This window comes from Rhinatrema bivittatum, chromosome 8 (assembly GCF_901001135.1).
Source record: "Rhinatrema bivittatum chromosome 8, aRhiBiv1.1, whole genome shotgun sequence".
NCBI lineage: Eukaryota > Metazoa > Chordata > Amphibia > Gymnophiona > Rhinatrematidae > Rhinatrema > Rhinatrema bivittatum.
Genome location: NC_042622.1, coordinates 272,139,970 through 272,160,659, shown reverse-complemented (window position 1 = coordinate 272,160,659; position 20,690 = coordinate 272,139,970). Strand labels below are relative to the sequence as shown.

Genomic DNA, 20,690 nt, shown 5'->3' with positions numbered 1-20,690 from the left:
AGTCACCCCGGTACCATGGTCCGACCACTTCCTCATTAATGCCACCCTTGAAACCAAATCCCCCACACCTTCCACACAAAAACTCCGCAAAACCATTTCCTTCCGTAAACACTGTAGCACAGAAGAGCTTACCCTAGCTTTCGACAAAATAACCAACAACATTGACCTCACCAATCCAGACACTGCATTTCACTCCTGGAACAATCTCACAACGACCATAGCCAACGAACTATGCCCCACCATCCACAAAGAAATACCCCTTGCACACTGTGAGAAAAAGAAACCATGGTTCTCCACCAAGTTAAAAACCATGAAACAAGACTTAAGAGCTAAAGAACGCGCCTGGCGCAAACAACCATCTGCCACTCTTAAAGCTACCTACAGCAACACCTTGCACGCATACCGGCATGCGATTACCCAAACCAAGCGTGATTTCCACGCAGCAAAGATCCATGACTACCAATTTAATGCAAATACCTTATTCACTTATGTCGCAGAACTCACCAACCCTAATACACCCTCTCTCAACAAAACCGTCTCTAACAAAAGATGTGAAGAACTAGCTCTCTATTTCAAAAACAAAATCGACAATATCCTACTTCGCTTCCCTGCCAACACCACCCCCCTCGCCCCTATCCCCAATGACAAAAAGATCACTCTTAGAGCTTTTGACCTCACCACCAACATAGAAGTAGAAGCTATCCTAAAAAAGATGAAACCCGCCACACACTCCTCTGACACCATTCCCTCAAAAACCCTCCTCTCCATTACCCCCACCATCACCAAACCTATTAAAGACCTTATCAACTGCTCTATTACCGCAGGCAGTGTCCCAGACCCACTCAAACTGGCCATAGTTAAGCCCCTCCTAAAAAAAAAACCCACCCTCGACCCCACCGATCCTGCCAACTACCGTCCGATTTCCAATCTCCCTTTCTTATCCAAAGTCCTAGAAAGGGTTATTAACAAACAATTGACGGACTTTTTAGAAGACCACAATATCCTCCACACTCTACAGTTCGGTTTCCGTAAAGCCCGAAGTACCGAAACCTTACTACTGGCCATGACAGATACTATACTCAAAGGTATGAACCATGGAAACTCGTACCTACTCGCCCTACTAGACATCTCAGCTGCCTACGATACAGTCAACCATCAAATACTAATGACCCGCCTAGCAGAAATAGGTATCGCCGGTACAGCCCTCTCATGGCTCTCCTCCTACCTCACACACAGAATACTTAGTAAAAATCGACAAGTACGAATCCTCACGCATACCTATCACACAAGGTGTACCTCAAGGCTCATCCCTATCCTCCACCCTCTTTAATATTTACCTCCTACCCCTATGCCACCTCCTCTCCGATCTAGGCCTAAAATTCTTCCTATATGCGGATGACGTGCAGATCCTCATCCCGTTTCAAGGGTCCATAAACGAACCTTTGCAACGCTGGGAATCTTACCTCGCCACTATAAGCGCCCTGCTATCCAAGCTCCATTTAGCTCTAAATACTTCCAAAACAGAAGTACTCGTCATCTCAAATCAGCCTGAACGTTTCACTCTCCCCTTGCAACAAAACACTACCCACACTACTACTACAGCCCTCTCTCAGACCCAGTTTGTAAGAGACCTGGGCGTCTTCATAGATCAACACTTAAGCTTTAAACCCCACATCAAATCTCTCCTAAAGGGGGGTTTCTATAAACTCAACATCTTAAAAAAACTCAAACCCCTCCTCCACACCCACGATTTCCGCACAGTCGTACAGACCACCATGCTCACGAAACTAGACTACTGTAACTCCCTGCTACTAGGTCTACCTGCCTCTACCATCAAGCCCCTTCAGATTCTTCAAAACTCCATGGCTAGAATCATAACCGGTACACGTAAAAGGACCATATCACCCCCATACTAAAGGACCTACACTGGTTGCCAATATCCTACCGCTCTCAATACAAAACCCTCACCATCCTTCACAGCTCCCTACATAAACACAATCACACCTGGCTCGATGAAATGCCTTGTTTCCGCTCCTCCGACCGCCCCACAAGAACAACCCATACAGGCACTCTCCACATCCCACCCCTCAAAGCAGCACATTCAACGCATACCAGAGGGAGAGCCTTCTCCATTGCTGGCCCCACCCTCTGGAACTCCCTCCCCACCCTCTTACGCCAAGAGACATCCATTCACAATTTCAAGAAAGGAGTCAAGACATGGCTTTTCCGACAGGCCTACCCTGACACAAACCAAACCTAACATTTCCCCCCTCAGCTCCCCCTGCTCGACCTTACACCCCTGCTCCCCCCCCTTAGTTCCCCCCCCTACCCAGCCTTCCACCTTTCACCCTCCCCCTTCGCACGACTTTTCCCTCCTCTCCTCCCCCTCAGCCTCTCCCTCATTTTCCTTTCACCTGGCCGACTCTCTACTCTCTACCCTCAACATTCCCCCTCCCCGCTACTCCTCCTTTGTACCCTTGAAAAATTTATTTCCCAGTGATTCCCCAGTGCTCACCGCCTTCCAACCCTCCCGTAATTCTACGTAGTTAAGTTTTTCTTTTGTATATAAACCACCTATACATAACTTCCTCTCTTCATTCTTAATTTCTTCTTTTACTTCCTTTGAACTATGCCTCTCTCCCTCCTACACCTCACCCCCCCCTTTTTTCCCCACCCCCCTCCTACCCCTACCCCTCCCTTCCTCTCCCCTCGCCCTGCCACCAGCCTACCTTCCCCTCCTCTCCCTCCCTACTCTCCCTTGACTATCTGCTCCCTTGGTTCATTGCTTTATAGTTTTTTATAGATTTTATAGTTTTTGTTCCTTTTATACCTTGTTGTTGTGTTAGTATTATTATATTGTTTTAATGTTATTTTATTTTGTTTATTCGTTTTACTGTATCTCCCACCTGAGTTCATTGTAAACCGGCATGATGTGCTCCACGAATGTCGGTAAATAAAAGTTAATAAATAAATAAAATAAATAAAAATACAAATTATATCGCAATGACAGAGAGGAGCACCCGGGAGGCGGTGTGGCGCTTTATGTCCAGGATGGCATAGAGTCCAACAGGATAAACATCCTGCATGAGACTAAATGCACAATCGAATCTTTATGGGTAGAAATCCCTTGTGTTTTGGGGAAGACTAGTGATAGGAGTATACTAGCGTTCACCTGGTCAAGATGGTGAGACGGACAGTGAAATGCTAAGAGAAATTAGGGAAGCTAACCAAATTGGTAGTGCGGTAATAATGGGAGATTTCAATTACCCCAGTATTGACTGGGTAAATGTATCATCAGGACACGCTAGAGAAATAAAGTTCTTGGATGGTAAATGGTACTTTCTCTGAAGAGAGAGCGGTTTTAAGTGGTGTACCGCAAGGATCGGTGTTGGGACCGGTCCTGTTCAATATCTTTGTGAGCGACATTGCGGACGGGATAGAAGGTAAGGTTTGTCTTTTTGCGGATGACACTAAGATCTGCAACAGAGTGGACACGCCGGAAGGAGTGGAGAGAATGAGACGGGATTTAAGGAAACTGGAAGAGTGGTCAAAGATATGGCAGCTGAGATTCAATGCCAAGAAGTGCAAAGTCATGCATATGGGGAGTGGAAATCCGAATGAACTGTATTTGATGGGGGGGGGAAGGCTGATGTGCACGGAGCAGGAGAGGGACCTTGGGGTGATAGTGTCTAATGATATGAAGTCTGCGAAACAATGCGACAAGGCGATAGCAAAAGCCAGAAGAATGCTGGGCTGCATAGAGAGAGGAATATCGAGTAAGAAAAGGGAAGTGATTATCCCCTTGTACAGGTCCTTGGTGAGGCCTCACCTGGAGTACTGTGTTCAGTTCTGGAGACCGTATCTACAAAAAGACAAAGACAAGATGGAGGCGGTACAGAGAAGGGCGACCAGGAAGGTGGAGGATCTTCATCGGATGACATACGAGGAGAGATTGAAGAATCTAAATATGTACACCCTGGAGGAAAGGAGGAGCAGGGGTGATATGATTCAGACTTTCAGATACTTGAAAAACTTTAATGATCCAAAGACAACGACAAACCTTTTCCGTAGGGAAAAAATCAGCAGAACCAAAGGTCACGAGCTGAGGCTCCGGGGAGGAAGACTAAGAACCAATGTCAGGAAGTATTTCTTCACGGAAAGGGTGGTGGATGCCTGGAATGCCCTTCCGGAGGAAGTGGTGAAGTCTAAAACTGTGAAGGACTTCAAAGGGGCGTGGGATAAACACTGTGGATCCATCAAGTCTAGTGGGCATAAATAGAGAGGAGGCAGCAAACACTGCACGGAGCGGCAGTAGCCACTGAGGCATTCACGGAGCGGGATGCCAGTGGCCAGTAGTTGGTGTTCCACCTTCAGGCAGCAAAACACTGCACGGAGCGGCAGTAGCCACTGAGGCATTCACGGAGCGGGATGCCAGTGGCCAGTAGTTGGTGTTCCACTTTCATGCAACAAAACACTGCACGGAGCGGCAGTAGCCACAGAGGCATTCACGGAGCGGGATGCCAGTGGCCAGTGGTTGGTGTTCCACCTTCACGGAGCGGAAGGATGGAAGGCTGCCATCTCAAAAAAATAAAAAAAAAAACAAACAAGCAAACAAAACAAGGGTGGGTAAGGGGCAGGGGTGTGGCCTGCTGGTTGCGGCGGTTGCTATCCCTGATTGAGCTGGATGTTCACTGGGATGGCGCTGCTTTCTGCATTGGTGGAAGGGAATTGGGGCCGGAGGGTGCTGGAAGCCAATAGAGACGGGTGGGAGGGAGAAAAAAGGGGGAAAAGAAAATGGATAAACTGCGTAGCTTGCTGGGCAGACTGGATGGGCCATTGGTCTTCTTCTGCCGTCACTTCTATGTTTCTATGTTTCTTTGAATAAATGACAGCTTTATGGAGCAATTGGTTCAGGAACTGACAAAAGAGGGAGCAATTTTAGATCTAATTCTCAGTGGAGCACAGGATTTGGTGAGAGAGGCAACGGTGGTGGGGCCGCTTGGCAATAGTGATCATAATATGATCAAATTTGAATTCATGACTGGAAGAGGGACAGTAAGCAAATCCAAGGCTCTCGAGCTAAACTTTCAAAAGGGAAACTTTGATAAAATGAGAAAAATAGTTAGAAAAAAACTGCAAGGAGCAGCTACAAAGGTAAAAAGTGTGCAAGAGGCGTGGTCATTGTTAAAAAAACAAAACAAAAAAACCCCAAAAACCATCCTAGAAGCACAGTTCAGATGTATTCCACACATTAAGAAAGGTGGAAAGAAGGCAAAACGATCACCGGCATGGTTAATTGGGGAGGTGAAAGAAGCTATTTTAGCCAAAAGATCTTCTTTCAAAAATTGGCAGAAGGATCCAACAGAAGAAAATAGGATAATGCACAAAAGTTGGCAAGTTAAATGTAAGATATAGATAAGACAGGCTAAGAGAGAATTTGAAAAGAAGTTGGCCGTAGAGGCAAAAACTCACAGTAAAAACTTTAAAAAATATATCCGAAGCAGAAAGCCTGTGAGGGAGTCAGTTGGACCGTTAAATGATCGAGGGGTTAAAGGGGCAATTAGAGCAGATAAGGCCATTGCAGAAAGATTAAATGATTTTTTTGCTTTAGTGTTTACTGAAGAGGATGTTGGGGAGATACTCGTATCAGAGAAGGTTTTCATGGGTAATGATTCAGATGGACTGAACCAAATCACGGTGAGCCTAGAAGATGAGGTAGGCCTGATTGACAAACTGAAGAGTAGGAAATCAGCTGGACCGGATGGTATACACCTCAGGGTTCTGAAGGAACTAAAAAATGAAATTTCAGAAGTATTAGTAAAAATTTGTAACCTATCATTAAAATCATCCAATGTACCTGAAGACTGGAGGGTGGCTAATGTAACCCCAATATTTAAAAAGGGATCCAGGGGTGATCCGGGAAACTACAGACCAGTTAGCCTGACTTCAGTGTCAGGAAAAATAGTGGAAAATGTTCTAAATATCAAAATCACAGAACATATAGAAAGACATGGTTTAATGGAACAAAGTCAGCATGGCTTTACCCAGGGCAAGTCTTGCCTCACAAATCTGCTTCACTTTTTTGAAGGAGTTAATAAACATATAGATAAAGGTGAATCGGTAGATGTAGTATATTTGGATTTTCAGAAGGCATTTGACAAAGTTCCTCATGAGAGGCTTCTAGGAAAAGTAAAAAGTCATGGGATAGGTGGCAATGTCCTTTCGTGAATTACAAACTGGCTAAAAGACAGGAAACAGAGTAGGATTAAATGGAGTGCCTCAGGGATCTGTGTTGGGACCCATTCTTTTCAATATATTTATAAATGATGTGGAAAGAAATACGACAAGTAAGGTAATCAAATTTGCAGATGATACAAAATTGTTCAGAGTAATTAAATCACAAGCAGATTGTGATAAATTGCAGGAAGACCATCTGAGACTGGAAAATTGGGCATCCAAATGGCAGATGAAATTTAATGTGGATAAGTGCAAGGTGATGCATATGGGGAAAAAAAAACCCCATGCTATAGTTACACAATGTTAGGTTCCATATTAGGAGCTACTACCCAAGAAAGAGATCAGGGCGTCATAGTGGATAACACATTGAAATCAATGGTTCAGTGTGCTGCGACAGTCAAAAAAGCAAACAGATTGTTGGGAATTATTAGAAAGGGAATTGTGAATAAAACGGAAAATGTCATAATGCCTCTGTATCGCTCCAAGGTGAGACCATACAATAAATACTGTGTAAAATTCTGGTCGCCGCATCTAAAAAAATATATAGTTGCGATGGAGAAGTTACAGAGAAGGGCGACCAAAATGATAAAGGGAATAGAACAGCTCCCCTATGAGGAAAGACTAAAGAGGTTAGGGCTGTTCAGCTTGGAGAAGAGACGGCTGAGGGGGGGATATGATAGAGGTATTTAAAATCATGAGAGGTCTAGAACGGGTTAATGTGAATCAGTTATTTACTCTTTCGGATAATAGAAAGACTAGAGGGCACTTCATGAAGTTAGCATGGGGCACATTTAAAACTAATCGGAGAAAGTTCTTTTTCACTCAACATACAATTAAACTCTGGAATTTGTTGCCAGAGGATGTGGTTAGTGCAGTTAGTGTAGCTGTGTTTAAAAAAGGATTGGATAAGTTCTTGGAGGAGAAGTCCATTACCTGATATTAATTAAGTTGACTTAGAAATAGCCACTGCTATTACTAGCAACAGTAGCATGGAATAGACTTAGTTTTTGGGTAATTGCCAGGTTCTTATGTCCTGGATTGGCCACCGTTGGAGACAGGATGATGGGTTTGATGGTCCCTTGGTCTGACCCAGTATGGCATGTTCTTATGTTCACTTACCCAGTAAATATTGGGGTAATTGAAATCTCCCATTATTACTGTATTACAAATTTGGTTAGCTTCCCTAATTTCTCTTAGCATTTCACTGTCCATCTCAGCATTTTGGCCCGGTGGATGGTAGTATTCTTCTATCACTATACTGCCCCAACATACAAGCGATTTCTACTCATAAAGATTCAATTGTGTAATTAGTCTTTTGCAGTACCTTTATCCCATTGGACTCTATGCTATCCTGGACATAAAGCACTACCCCGCCACCAAGTTGCTCCTCTCTATCATTGACATACAATTTGTACCCTGGTATAGCACTATCCCATGGTTATCCTCTTTCCACTATGTCTCTGAAATGCCAATTAAGTCTGTCATTATTCATTACAACTCTTCCATCTTAATTCTTAGACTTCTGTGTTTTTTCTTTGTATCAACATTCTGCTTTTCAGTTGTCGAGGATAATTTGGAATCTTTTAGCTAGGGTGAGTCTTTAATTATAGGCAGTTGGACTGCTTTTCCTTTTATTGGAACCTCTCTGTTGGGATGCCCTAACTCCAATGCTTCATTAGTATCCTTTGAAGATACCTCCCTCTGAACCATGCTCTGCTGATTGACTGTCAGTTTTCCCCTTTGATTTAGTTTAAAAGCTGCTCTATTGACTTTTTAAAAGGTTAGCACCAGCAGCCTTGTTCCACCCTGGTTAAGGTGGAGCCCATCCCTTTGGAAAAGACTCCCCCCTTTTCCCAAAGGTTCCCCAGTTCCTTATAAAACTGAATCCCTCTTCCTTGCACCATTGTCTCATCCATGCTTTGAGACTCTGGAGCTCTGCCTGCCTCTGGGGACCTGCATGTGGAACAGAATGCTACTCAGGAAGTTCTGGATTTCGGCTTTCTACCCAAGATCCTAAATTTGGCTTCCAAAACCTCCCTCCCACATTTTCCTATGTCGTTGGAGCCCACATGTACCATGACAGCCAGCTCTTCCCCAGCACTGTCTAAAATCCTATCTAGTTGATACGTGAGGTCCACCACCTTCGCACCAAGTGGGAATATTACCAGGTGATCCTCACCCCCACTAACCACCCAGCTATCTACTTTCCTAATAATCAAATTACCAACTATGACGGCTGACCTAACCCTTCTTTCCTGGGCAGTAGCCCTTGGAGACACATCCTCTGTGCATGAGGACAATGCATCACCTGAAGAGCAGGTCCATGCTACAGAATCATTTCATGTAGCAAGATGTGCATGACAAGTTGACTGATGCAAGGAGTTCTGGGAGCAATCTATTCTGTGTCAAACTTAGAGGCTGTTTTACCCATATTCTGTATGCTTGTCCTGTCTTTGCTGCTTATTGGAGAGATATAAGGAACATTGTGGAGCGGGCCATCAATCTATTTAATCCTGATGAACCAAGAATATATCTTCTTATGTTTTTACTTAAGAGTATTGAGGGAAATAAGAATTGCCATACTGAGGCAGACCAAGGGTCCATCAAGCCCAGTATCCTGTTTCCATCAGTGGCTAAGCCAGGTCACAAGTACCTGGCAAGATCCCAAATAATAAATAGATCCTATGCTGTTATTGTGCAGTAATAAGTAGTGGCTATTCCTTAAGTCTGCTTAGTTAATAAGTTTATGGATTTCTCTAGGAGCTTGTCTAAATCTTTTTTTTTAAACCAGCTATGCTAACTGCCTTAACCACATATGATAATGAATTCCAGAGCTTAGTTGTGCGTTGCTTGAAAAACAATTTTCTCCAATTTGTTTTGTATTTGTTACTACTAACTTCATGGATTGTCCTCTAGTCTGTGTATTTTTTAAAGGAATAAATAACCAAATTGATTGCATTCATTTTATTCTACTCATGATTTTATTGACCTCTATCATATCCCGCCATCAGCCATCTCTTCTTCAAGCTTAACACTTTAGCCTTTCCTCATAGGGGAGCTTTTCCATTCCCTTTATCATTTTGGTTGCCCTTCTCTGTTCCTTTCCCAATGCAACTATATCTTTTTTGAGATGTGGCGCCCAGAACTGCACACAGTACTCCAGGTGCGACCTCACCGTGGAGTGATACAGAGGCGTTATGACATTCACCATTTTATTCTCTATTCCTTTCCTAATAATTCTAACATTCTATTTGCTTTTTTGACCACCACTGCATACTGAACTAAGGATTTCAAAGTATTGTCCACTAAGACGCCCAGATCCTGAGCGGTAACCCCCAATATAGAAACATAGACGTGATAGCAGAAGAGAATCAAAACTGTTCATCCCGTCTGCCCAGCAAGCTTGTGGTAGCATCAAAAGTATGAGGCTTATTTGTCAATGTCATCAACAGCCGCATCAGCAAGTTACCCCCACTCCAACTTGTTTTCCCATTGGCTGCTGTTTTAGTCTGATTCCCTCCCCCCCCCCTTTTTTTCCCCCTACTGTTAAAGCAAAGAATAATATTGGAGCTGCAGCAACAGCATAAAGGCCCACTGGCCAAGGGTAGCAAGCGCCACAGCAAGTTACCTTCTTCATTTCCATCCTTGATTCCCTAGGAATCCACAGTGTTTATCCCATGCCCCTTTGAAATCTTTCACTGTTTTTGTCTTCACAACCTCTTCTGGGCATTTCAGGCATCCACTGCCCTCTCCATGAAGAAATATTTCCTGATGTTGGTCCTGAGTCTTCCTCCCTGGAGTTTCATTTTGTGGCCCCTAGTTCTACTAATTTGTTTCCAACGGAGAAGGTTTGTTGATTGTTCATCATTAAGACCTTTCAGGTATCTGAAGGTCTGTATCATATCTCCCCTGCACCTCCTCTCGTTCAGGGTATACATATTTAGATCCTTCAACTTCTCCTCATAAGTCATTTGATGGAGACCCCCCACCATTTTTGTTGCCCTTCTCTGGACAGCCTCCATCCTGTCTCTGTGTCTTTTGAGATACGGTCTCCAGAACTGAACACAATACTTTGGTTGAGGCGTCACCAAGGACTTGTACAAGGGCATTATCACCTCCCTTTTCTTACTGATTATTCCTCTCTCTATGCAGTCCAGCAATCTTCTGGCTTTAGCTATCGCCTTGTCACATTGCTTCACCATCTTCAGATCACTAGACACTATCACCTCAAGGTCCCTCTCTTGCTCCATTCACAACAGCCCTTTACCCCCATCATATACATCTCTTTTGGATTACCACACCCCAAAGCAATCCTTTCTTCCACCTGACTTTTTGCTTTCTTGATTGTTTCATAAATGGCCCCAGCCTCCAATATATACAAAACATTGTTCATTTCACCAAGTTTTGAGCCATGCATTGAAGTTCTCTATGTGGCTTAGCCTCTCTTTCCCCTTTCCATGAACAGGTAACACTTCTGGAAAGGCAAGAAACTTTGGCGATCTGCCTGGCCCTTCAGGAGTTCTTTCCTCTGATCCGCGGCAAGGCAGTACGAGTCCTGTCCGATAACTCCACCACAGTCGCCTACATCAATCGCCAAGGGGGCACTCGCAGTCCCCTGGTAGCCTTAGAAGCCAGCTGCCTACTCGCTTGGGTGGAGCGTCACCTACAGTGCCTTGCGGCCTCTCACATCGCCGGAAAAGACAGTGTTCAAGCCGACTTCCTCAGCCGGCAGTCGCTCGATCCGGGAGAATGGGAACTCTCGGACGCGGCCATGGCTCTGATAGTGGACAGGTGGGGTCCTCCTCATCTCGACCTCATGGCGACTCTGCGCAATGCCAAAGCCAATCGGTTCTTCAGCCGCTGGAGGGAACACGGCGCAGGGGGCGTAGACGCTCTGGCTCTCCCTTGGCCGGCGGACGTGCTTCTGTACGTGTTCCCTCTGTGGCCTCTGGTAGGGAAAGTTCTCAGGAGAATCGAACTCCACCGGGGTCCGGTGATTCTCGTCGCTCCCGAGTGGCCGCGAAGGCCGAGGTTCGCGGATCTCATCAATCTAGTGATGGACGGGCCCCTGCGCCTCAGTCATCTCCCTCGTCTCCTCCGGCAGGGGCCTGTATTTTTTGACCAGGCCGATCGCTTCTGTCTAGCGGCCTGGCTTTTGAACGGCGTCACCTGAGGCGCAAAGGTTATAGGGAGGAGGTCATCTCCACCCTGCTGCGAGCCCGGAAGCAGTCGACTTCTCTGGCCTATGTGCGCATCTGGAAGGTCTTTGAGTCCGCATGTACGGAGGCGGGCGTCCCGGCGCGCTCCACCTCGATTCCTTTGGTTCTTTCTTTCCTTCAGAAGGGTCTCTCTAAGGGTCTCTCCTTCAGTTCCTTACGCGTTCAAGTCTCTGCGCTTGGCTCTCTCCTGGGTCGGGTGGATGGTCATGCCTTGGCTGCTCACCCGGACGTCATTCGTTTCCTGAGGGGCGTTAGACACCTCCGCCCTCCCTTTCGGGCCACGTGTCCATCTTGGAGTCTCAGCCTCGTCCTTCGTGTTCTCTGTGCGGCTCCCTTTGAGCCTCTTCGCCACTCTACGCTCAAGGATCTTACTCTTAAGACTGTCTTTCTAGTCTCTATCTCCTCTGCTCGTCGTATTTCTGAGCTTCAGGCGCTGTCCTGTCGGGAGCCCTTCTTGCGTTTTTCTGATTCCGGGGTCTCTCTCAGGACGGTTCCTTCCTTCTTGCCTAAGGTTGTCTCCGCTTTTCACATCAACCAGTTGGTGGAACTCCCCGCGTTCTCTCTGGAGGAGATTGCGGGTACGGCTGGGGGCGACCTCCGTCGACTGGATGTCAAGCGAGTCTTGCTTTATCTTCAAGTCACCAATGACTTTCGCGTTTCGGACCAGCTGTTCGTCCTTTGGAGTGGTCCCAACCGGGGTAAACAGGCTTCTAAGACCATGATTGCGCGGTGGTTGAAAGAAGCCATTTCCTCGGCATATCTTTGTCAAGGTCGTCCACTTCCTGAGGGTCTGAAAGCCCATTCTCTGCATTCTCAGGCTACTTCTTGGGCGGAGAGTCAGTCTGTCTCTCCACAGGAGATTTGCAGGGCTGCCACTTGGACGTCTCTGCACACTTTTGCTCAGCACTACCGTCTGGATGTACACGCTCCGGTGTTCGGTTCCTTTGGGAGGCAAGTGCTTCGAGCGGGACTGTCTCAGTCCCACCCAGTTTAGGGAAGCTTTGGTACATCCCACTGTCTGGACTGATCCAGGTACGTACAGGAAAGGAAAATTAGTTCTTACCTGTTAATTTTCTTTCCTGTAGTACCACGGATCAGTCCATACGCCCTTCCCTGTCTGTCTTCTGTCCTCTCGAAGCTTGTTTTCTTGCAGGTCTGCAGATCTCATATTTTCCTTGGTGCAAGATTACTGAGCATTTACACTGGAAGCCTTGGTGGTTATTTTATACCAAGTTTATGCAAGAGCGTATAGGTATGCTATGCTTCTACATTATTCTATGGTTGCTCCATTGAGCTTTTGGTTACTTGCTTGATCCTATTCTTGGTTTTATTGTTTTCTGCTTTGACATACGTTATACTGAAGGGTGAAAGGATAGGCTCTGTCCTGATATAGGGCATCCTGCAAGTTTTAGTCTGTCTCCACCTGCTGGAAAGGAGGCTCAACCCACTGTCTGGACTGATCCGTGGTACTACAGGAACGAAAATTAACAGGTAAGAACTAATTTTCCTATTTCAACTGCCTTTGGAACTATTTCGAATAAGAAATTAATTGGAGCTTCTCCAGAAGGGAATTCCACCAACAATGGAAAAGGCCCAATCTCGAGTCTCTCCAAGTCATGCATGATTTACGGATGGAACTTCTTATAGTCCCCTTGTTAGCAGATAGTAATAATTTTCCTGGAAGGTAAATCCATAACACATTTATTTATTTAAAATATTTATTACCCACCCCTCCAATGTTCGGGACGGGGTTCAGTAAGAACATTCATAAAAACAATTATAACAGTAAAACAAAAATTCAAAACTGAGGCTTAAGAAAATAGGAAATGGGAATGAAATTATTGGAAAGTATCAACAAAAAGATAAGTTTTGAGAGTCTTTTAAAATTCAGTACAGTGACATTGGGTGTATTTAGCATCTTGAACTGAATATCTTTGTATATTCTGATTTTCTAATAATTGTTTTAAAAGAAATAGAGCATTCTATTTGAAAACTTTTGAATAACTCTATTCATTAGCTTAAATGCATACATACATGAGGATGAACATCTGTTTCATTTCATGAACTATCCTTTAACTAATGCTGTACATCACATTATTTTATAGTGATGAAGAACATGACGGTGTCATCCCTAAGGATACATTAATTGCCCTATGTAAATATGACCCTGTTATGAAGTGGATGCGGAGCTGTGACCACATTCTGTACCAGGCTTTGGTGGAGATCCTTATTCCTGATGTCCTGAGACCTGTGCCCAGTGAGTATCTTCCAAATGAAAAATCTAAGGCCTGGATTTATCAAAATGCAGTAAATATTTCATGCGATATGAAAAGGGGTGTGTTTTATGGTAATAGCCTATTTATTGCAAAGTGTGCTATCTTGGAGCTTCACATAAGTATTCCACAGAGTGCGATAAAATTTTCACACTTTGCAGTAAGTGCCACAATTATTGTACTTCCTACCTACAACCACTGGGGGAATGGGGAGGGAGAGAGAGAGAGAGACTGACTAGCTATAAGGCCCTTATAGTAATTAGGTATTTATACCTCTATAGGAGGCCCACCTAGTAATTCCAGGTGAGGTTTAGGTAGTAGTGTAGGGGTTAGGGGCCACTTTGACATTCAGAGTGAGATGTACGAACAGAACAGTACACTCTTGTGAAGATTTGATGTCCTTCGGAGTGAGGAAACTGACCCAGAGATGAGATTTTGTGCAATGTTCTCTCAACCTAGCTTGATGGTTCTCTCAGTCTAGCTTGATGTAGAGAGTCCATCAAGCTAGGTTGAGAGAACATTGTACAAATCTCATCTTTGGGTCAGTTTCCTCACTCCGAAGGACATCAAATCTTCACAAGAGTGTACTGTTCTGTTCATACGTCTCACTCTGAATGTCAAAGTGGCCCCTAACCCCTACACTACAACCTAAACCTCACCTCGAGTAACTAGGTGGGCCTCCTATAGAGGTATAAATACCTAACTACTGTGAGGGCTTTATAGCTAATGTTCATCTGCGGGGAAGGTGTCTCCAGGTAAAAGTCCTTCACAGGGGACCTTTTCACTCTGTGCTTACCTCCCAAGGACCATTCCTCTCGGGTTTGTATAACTGGTAAAGAAATTTCTCAGCCTTGTAACTAAGCAATTATCTTTTTATTAAGTAACAGCAGGAAATAAGAGACAGTTTAAGAATGCGAGAAATACAGTCGATTCTCGGGAGTAGTTTGAGACAGTTCCAATAATGACTTGTCCCAGAATCTACTCAAATTATACATGGCATACAACTTTCTTATATACAATCCTTGATGGCAAAATGCTTACTATTTTTTTTCTTTTCCGGGACTTCCATATAAGAGATGGAAAAATACTGAATCTACTCTAAAACTATGGCTAATGTTACAGGTTGCCAAGTGTCTTATCTGAGATATACTTTTTCTGTTCACTGGCTTCTTGGCCTTGGGCTGCTCATGTTTCTCACAGAAATGCCTGTTTTTCACTTGTGCTCCATTTTTGCTGAATTAGTCTTTTTATTTATTTTTTTATCCATTCTATCTTCATTCCCCTCTTGAAGAATTATAGCTAATAATTCTTCATACCTGATGGCTCGTATCCGGCTGTCTTAGGTTGCCCAGTATCACCCATCCTAGTGATAGGAGACCCAGATCTTACCCGTCATTGCCAAGCATACTATTTTTGCCATCGGTTTTACATAAGGGATTCAGTTTCAAGAGCACGTTGTTCAACGTATAGAGTAGACACAAAGTTATTCTGAGAGACCATAATCTCAGAAGTGGAAAGCATCTGAGGTCGAAACTGTTGCAGGCATGAGCAAATGCACGGGAGACAGAAACATAACAGTAGGCATAAGGCAAGGAATCCAATAGCAAAGTCGACTAGGCCTCGCAGGTGAATGGCCAAACTAGAGAACCAGGAAGAGAAAGAATCCCACCAAGATATAGACAACCCTCCTTTAAAATCACTAACTTGAAGTCTAGCTAAATCTTGTATCTTTTGCATAGCGTTGCATACAATGTCAAAACGAATTACCACAACTGTACAACTTGCTGAACTATTTAACACAGTGCATAAGCCACCTTGAGCAGCAAGCATATAATCTAACTATGGTAAGTTCATCAACAGTTTGCTGTAAAGCTCTTAAAGCAATTCCTAGCTCATGCGTCACTACATGTAACACAGATTGTAATCGCCTAATAGCCATACCTAATTCAGCAGCTACCACAGGCTGAGCAAAGGGTAACCATGAAGTGTAACTAAGCGCATCTAATCTAGTTTTGGTTAAAGGGTAGGTGGAGTTAATATAATCCAACGAGAGTTGAATTGCTTGGTCTTCAAGGACAGCTAAGGGAACACTCCTTTGGGAGCGGTTATGTGTAGGGTGCAATAGTGGAGTAACTCTGGAGAAAAACGTAACTAATACACAGAAATCATAGCATGTGGGAAGTTTGAGGAAAACTATTCCATCATATAACCAATAATGTCCAACATAAAGATTTGTGGAATTTTGTATCACAGTATAACTGTTACTCTCATAAGGACTATAAACAAAAGGAGAATTAAATCTGCCTAGTATAATACAAGGTATAAAGGGAGAGTATAAAGCATAAACATTGGCAAGTTAAATGTAAGACATTGATAAGACAGGCTAAGAGAGAATTTGAAAAGAAGTTGGCTGTAGAGGCAAAAACTCACAGTAAAAAACATTTTTAAATATATCCGAAGCAGAAAGCCTGTGAGGGAGTCAGTTGGACCGTTAGATGATCGAGGGGTTAAAGGGGCATTTAGAGAAGATAAGGCCATCGCGGAAAGATTAAATGATTTCTTTGCTTCGGTGTTTACTGAAGAGGATGTTGGGGAGGTACCCGTAATGGAGAAGGTTTTCATGGGTAATGATTCAGATGGACTGAATCAAATCACGGTGAACCTAGAAGATGTGGTAGGCCTGATTGACAAACTGAAGAGTAGTAAATCACCTGGACCGGATGGTATACACCCCAGAGTTCTGAAGGAACTAAAAAATGAAATTTCAGACCTATTAGTAAAAATTTGTAACTTATCATTAAAATCATCCATTGTACCTGAAGACTGGAGGATAGCAAATGTAACCCCAATATTTAAAAAGGGCTCCAGGGGCGATCCGGGAAACTACAGACCGGTTAGCCTGACTTCAGTGCCAGGAAAAATAGTGGAAAGTGTTCTAAACATCAAAATCACAGAACATAAAGAAAGACATGGTTTAATGGAACAAAGTCAGCATGGCTTTACCCAGGGCAAGTCTTGCCTCACAAATCTGCTTCACTTTTTTGAAGGAGTTAATAAACATGTGGATAAAGATGAACCGGTAGATATAGTATACTTGGATTTTCAGAAGGCGTTTGACAAAGTTCCTCATGAGAGGCTTCTAGGAAAAGTAAAAAGTCATGGGATAGGTGGCGATGTCCTTTCGTGGATTGCAAACTGGCTAAAAGACAGGAAACAGAGAGTAGGATTAAATGGGCAATTTTCTCAGTGGAAGGGAGTGGACAGTGGAGTGCCTCAGGGATCTGTATTGGGACCCTTACTGTTCAATATATTTATAAATGATCTGGAAAGAAATACGACGAGTGAGAGAATCAAATTTGCAGATGACACAAAATTGTTCAGAGTAGTTAAATCACAAGCAGATTGTGATAAATTGCAGGAAGACCTTGTGAGACTGGAAAATTGGGCATCCAAATGGCAGATGAAATTTAATGTGGATAAGTGCAAGGTGATGCATATAGGGAAAAATAACCCATGCTATAATTACACGATGTTGGGTTCCATATTAGGTGCTACAACCCAAGAAAGAGATCTAGGTGTCATAGTAGATAACACATTGAAATCGTCGGTTCAGTGTGCTGCAGCAGTCAAAAAAGCAAACAGAATGTTGGGAATTATTAGAAAAGGAATGATGAATAAAACGGAAAATGTCATAATGCCTCTGTATCGCTCCATGGTGAGACCGCACCTTGAATACTGTGTACAATTCTGGTCGCCGCATCTCAAAAAAGATATAATTGCGATGGAGAAGGTACAGAGAAGGGCTACCAAAATGATAAGGGGAATGGAACAACTCCCCTATGAGGAAAGACTAAAGAGGTTAGGACTTTTCAGCTTGGAGAAGAGACGACTGAGGGGGGATATGATAGAGGTGTTTAAAATCATGAGAGGTCTAGAACGGGTAGATGTGAATCGGTTATTTACTCTTTCGGATAGTAGAAAGACTAGGGGACACTCCATGAAGTTAGCATGGGGCACATTTAAAACTAATCGGAGAAAGTTCTTTTTTACTCAACGCACAATTAAACTCTGGAATTTGTTGCCAGAGAATGTGGTTCGTGCAGTTAGTATAGCTGTGTTTAAAAAAGGATTGGATAAGTTCTTGGAGGAGAAGTCCATTACCTGCTATTAAGTTCACTTAGAGAATAGCCACTGACATTAGCAATGGTTACATGGAATAGACTTAGTTTTTGGGTACTTGCCAGGTTCTTATGGCCTGGATTGGCCACTGTTGGAAACAGGATGCTGGGCTTGATGGACCCTTGGTCTGACCCAGTATGGCATTTTCTTATGTCCTTAATGTCTCTCAAGTGCTTGTAGCTTCACGTAAAACTTCCACACGAAAAACCTATCGTTCTAAGTGGAAAAGATTCACCATGTGGTGTGCACAAAAAAGTATTGACCCTTTTTCCTGCCCCATAGCATCTTTATTAGACTATCTCTGGCACCTTTCAGACTCTGTTCTCCAGACCTCGTCAGTAAGGGTACATCTAAGTGCTATCTCAGCTTACCATCATACAGTAGGGGATGCACCGATATCAGCGCAACCCCTTGTCAGTAGGTTTATGAGAGGTTTAATTCACCTTAAACCCCTGTTACGGTCACCAGTCACAGAATGGGACCTTAATGTGGTACTAATAAGACTCATGCGTTCTCCTTTTGAACCCATGGATTCCTGCAATGTCAAATTTCTTACATGGAAGGTTCTCTTCCTAGTAGCTATTTCATTGGCTAGAAGGGTTAGTGAGTTACAAGCACTTGTCACATACTCACCCTATACAAAGTTCCTGCATGACCGAGTGATACTCCGTACACACCCGAAATTTCTTCCCAAGGTAGTTACGGAATTCCACTTGAATCAGTCCACAGTCTTGCCCACATTCTTCCCAAGACCTCACTCACCAGGGTGAGAGGCTTTTGCACACCTTGGACTGTAAACGTACACTTGCATATTACCTAGATCGCAATGCAGTCCATAGGAAATCCACTCAACTCTTTGTTTCTTTTGATAAAAAACAAACCCGGTAAAGCAGTGGGCAAACAAACTCTCTCCAACTGGCTTGCAGATTGTATAGATTTCTGCTATGAAAAAGCAGGCCTTCCTCTCCAAAGGCGAGTAAAGGCGCACTCAGTAAGAGCAATGTCAACCTCAGTAGCACACTACCGTTAAGTACCAATAGCTGACATATGTAAAGCTGCAATACTATATTTGAAAAAACCTCTTAAAGTGAGAAAAAACAATTATAAACACAGATATACTAATTTCTCACTAAATGTGGGACATATGGAACAGATTTACTGTGTTAATCCAACAACCATCCTATCACAGACCCTGCTTTGACAGGAAGGATCTTTAAAACAAGCGCTGATCGTATATAACTCATCGGAAGAAGCCGCACACCTTTTACATACACGATTACAGTATGTTTATAAAATCTGTCGCATCCACAAGCTTGCTGTACCCCTGAGGAAGGAAGATACTCCGAAACTCTGCAGCGTCGGGTGTTTTGACAGCGAGATTACCAGAACGGAAACTATTGACAGGACTTCTACTCTAACAGCCCTATACGAAGATATAACTACGGACCTGCAAGGAATCCTTTTCTGATCACAGCATGACGTGGCATTTCATATTGAGAACGCGGCATCCAGTGGCACTCAGTATTGAGATTTAAGTACTATTCTAATCTTACAAGCTAATTAAATTTCTAGCTCAATAAAAGACGACACATTCCAAAGCAACCGATGATTATGCCTTTCTGTACGTAGAAGCTTTCAGCTCTTAAGGGTCACCAGTACATTACCTGGAACCCAGTGCATTATGATGGTTGCTGGATTAACACAGTAAATCTGTTCCATATGTCTCACATTTAGTGAGAAATTAGTATATATGTGTTTATATGTAAAGCTGCAACATGGAGTTCTCTTCACACCTTTGCAGCTCATTACTGTTTGGACAAAGAAGGAAGACAAGATTCAGTCTATGAACAATCTGTCTTAAAGAACTTATTTCCAGCATAATCCCAACTCCTTCCGCATCCAACCTGCTGTGATTTCAGGCTGCCTCATTTTTTCCAACAGTACACCAGTTGTTGTGCCTGTTGCACAAGTTGTTTACTGTTGGTCCAATGCAAGAATGACTCAGCCTGTAGCTTGCTAATCACCCTTATGTGAGGACTATCATCCTTCTTGTCCTGGGATAAAGCAAAATTGCTTACTGTAATAGGTGTTATCCCAGGACAGCAGGATGTAGTCCTCACGAAACCCACCCGCCACCCCGCGGAGTTGGGTCCAATAACGTTTTATTTTATTTTTGCTAACGCTTATTGCTACACACGAGACTGAAGGGAGACCCCTGTGGCTGAGAATATCATGGCATGCTGGGCATGCTCAGTGTGCCTGTCAAAAGTTTCTAGAAACTTTGACAGAAAGTTTTCCATGATAGGGCTCCATCCAGTGACGTCACCCATATGTGAGGACTACATCCTGCTGTCCTGGGATAACACCTATTACAAGGTAAGCAATTTTGCTTTTCCTCTACTCCACCCCCATCTATGGTCTTATTAACTAGTGATGGTTCTTCTCCAGGGTCTACTTTAGTGAACACCGAACTGAAGTATTTGTTTAATTTTTCTGCCATTTCTTCGTCTCTCTCAATACATTGATTTTTGTCACCTTTCAATTTCACTATACCATTCCTCCTTTCTGTGATATATCTGAAAAAAAAATTTCCACCTTACTTTGTAGGTAATTTTCAAAGTAGTTACATGCATAAATGTCATATTATCATAGCAATTTTTAAAGCATTTACACGAGTAAATCCTATGAGCAATTCAATGGCATAGATTGTAGCAATTTTTTAAAGCCCACTTACTCTAGTAAAGTGTGTTTACACGAGTAAAACACAGTTTTTCACGTGTAA

At 43.5% G+C, this 20,690-nt stretch overlaps 1 protein-coding gene across 5 annotated transcripts in view; it reads left to right on the top strand.

Moving 5' to 3' along the window:
• RFX2 (regulatory factor X2) overlaps window positions 1-20,690 on the top strand; it is a 705,663-nt gene that overhangs the window by 498,857 nt on the left and 186,116 nt on the right. For all 5 annotated transcript variants that reach the window (XM_029610912.1, XM_029610911.1, XM_029610910.1 and 2 more), the window contains one exon: window positions 13,562-13,713. In XM_029610912.1, the coding sequence (XP_029466772.1) occupies window positions 13,562-13,713 (152 nt within the window). The remainder of the gene's footprint in view (window positions 1-13,561; window positions 13,714-20,690) is intronic.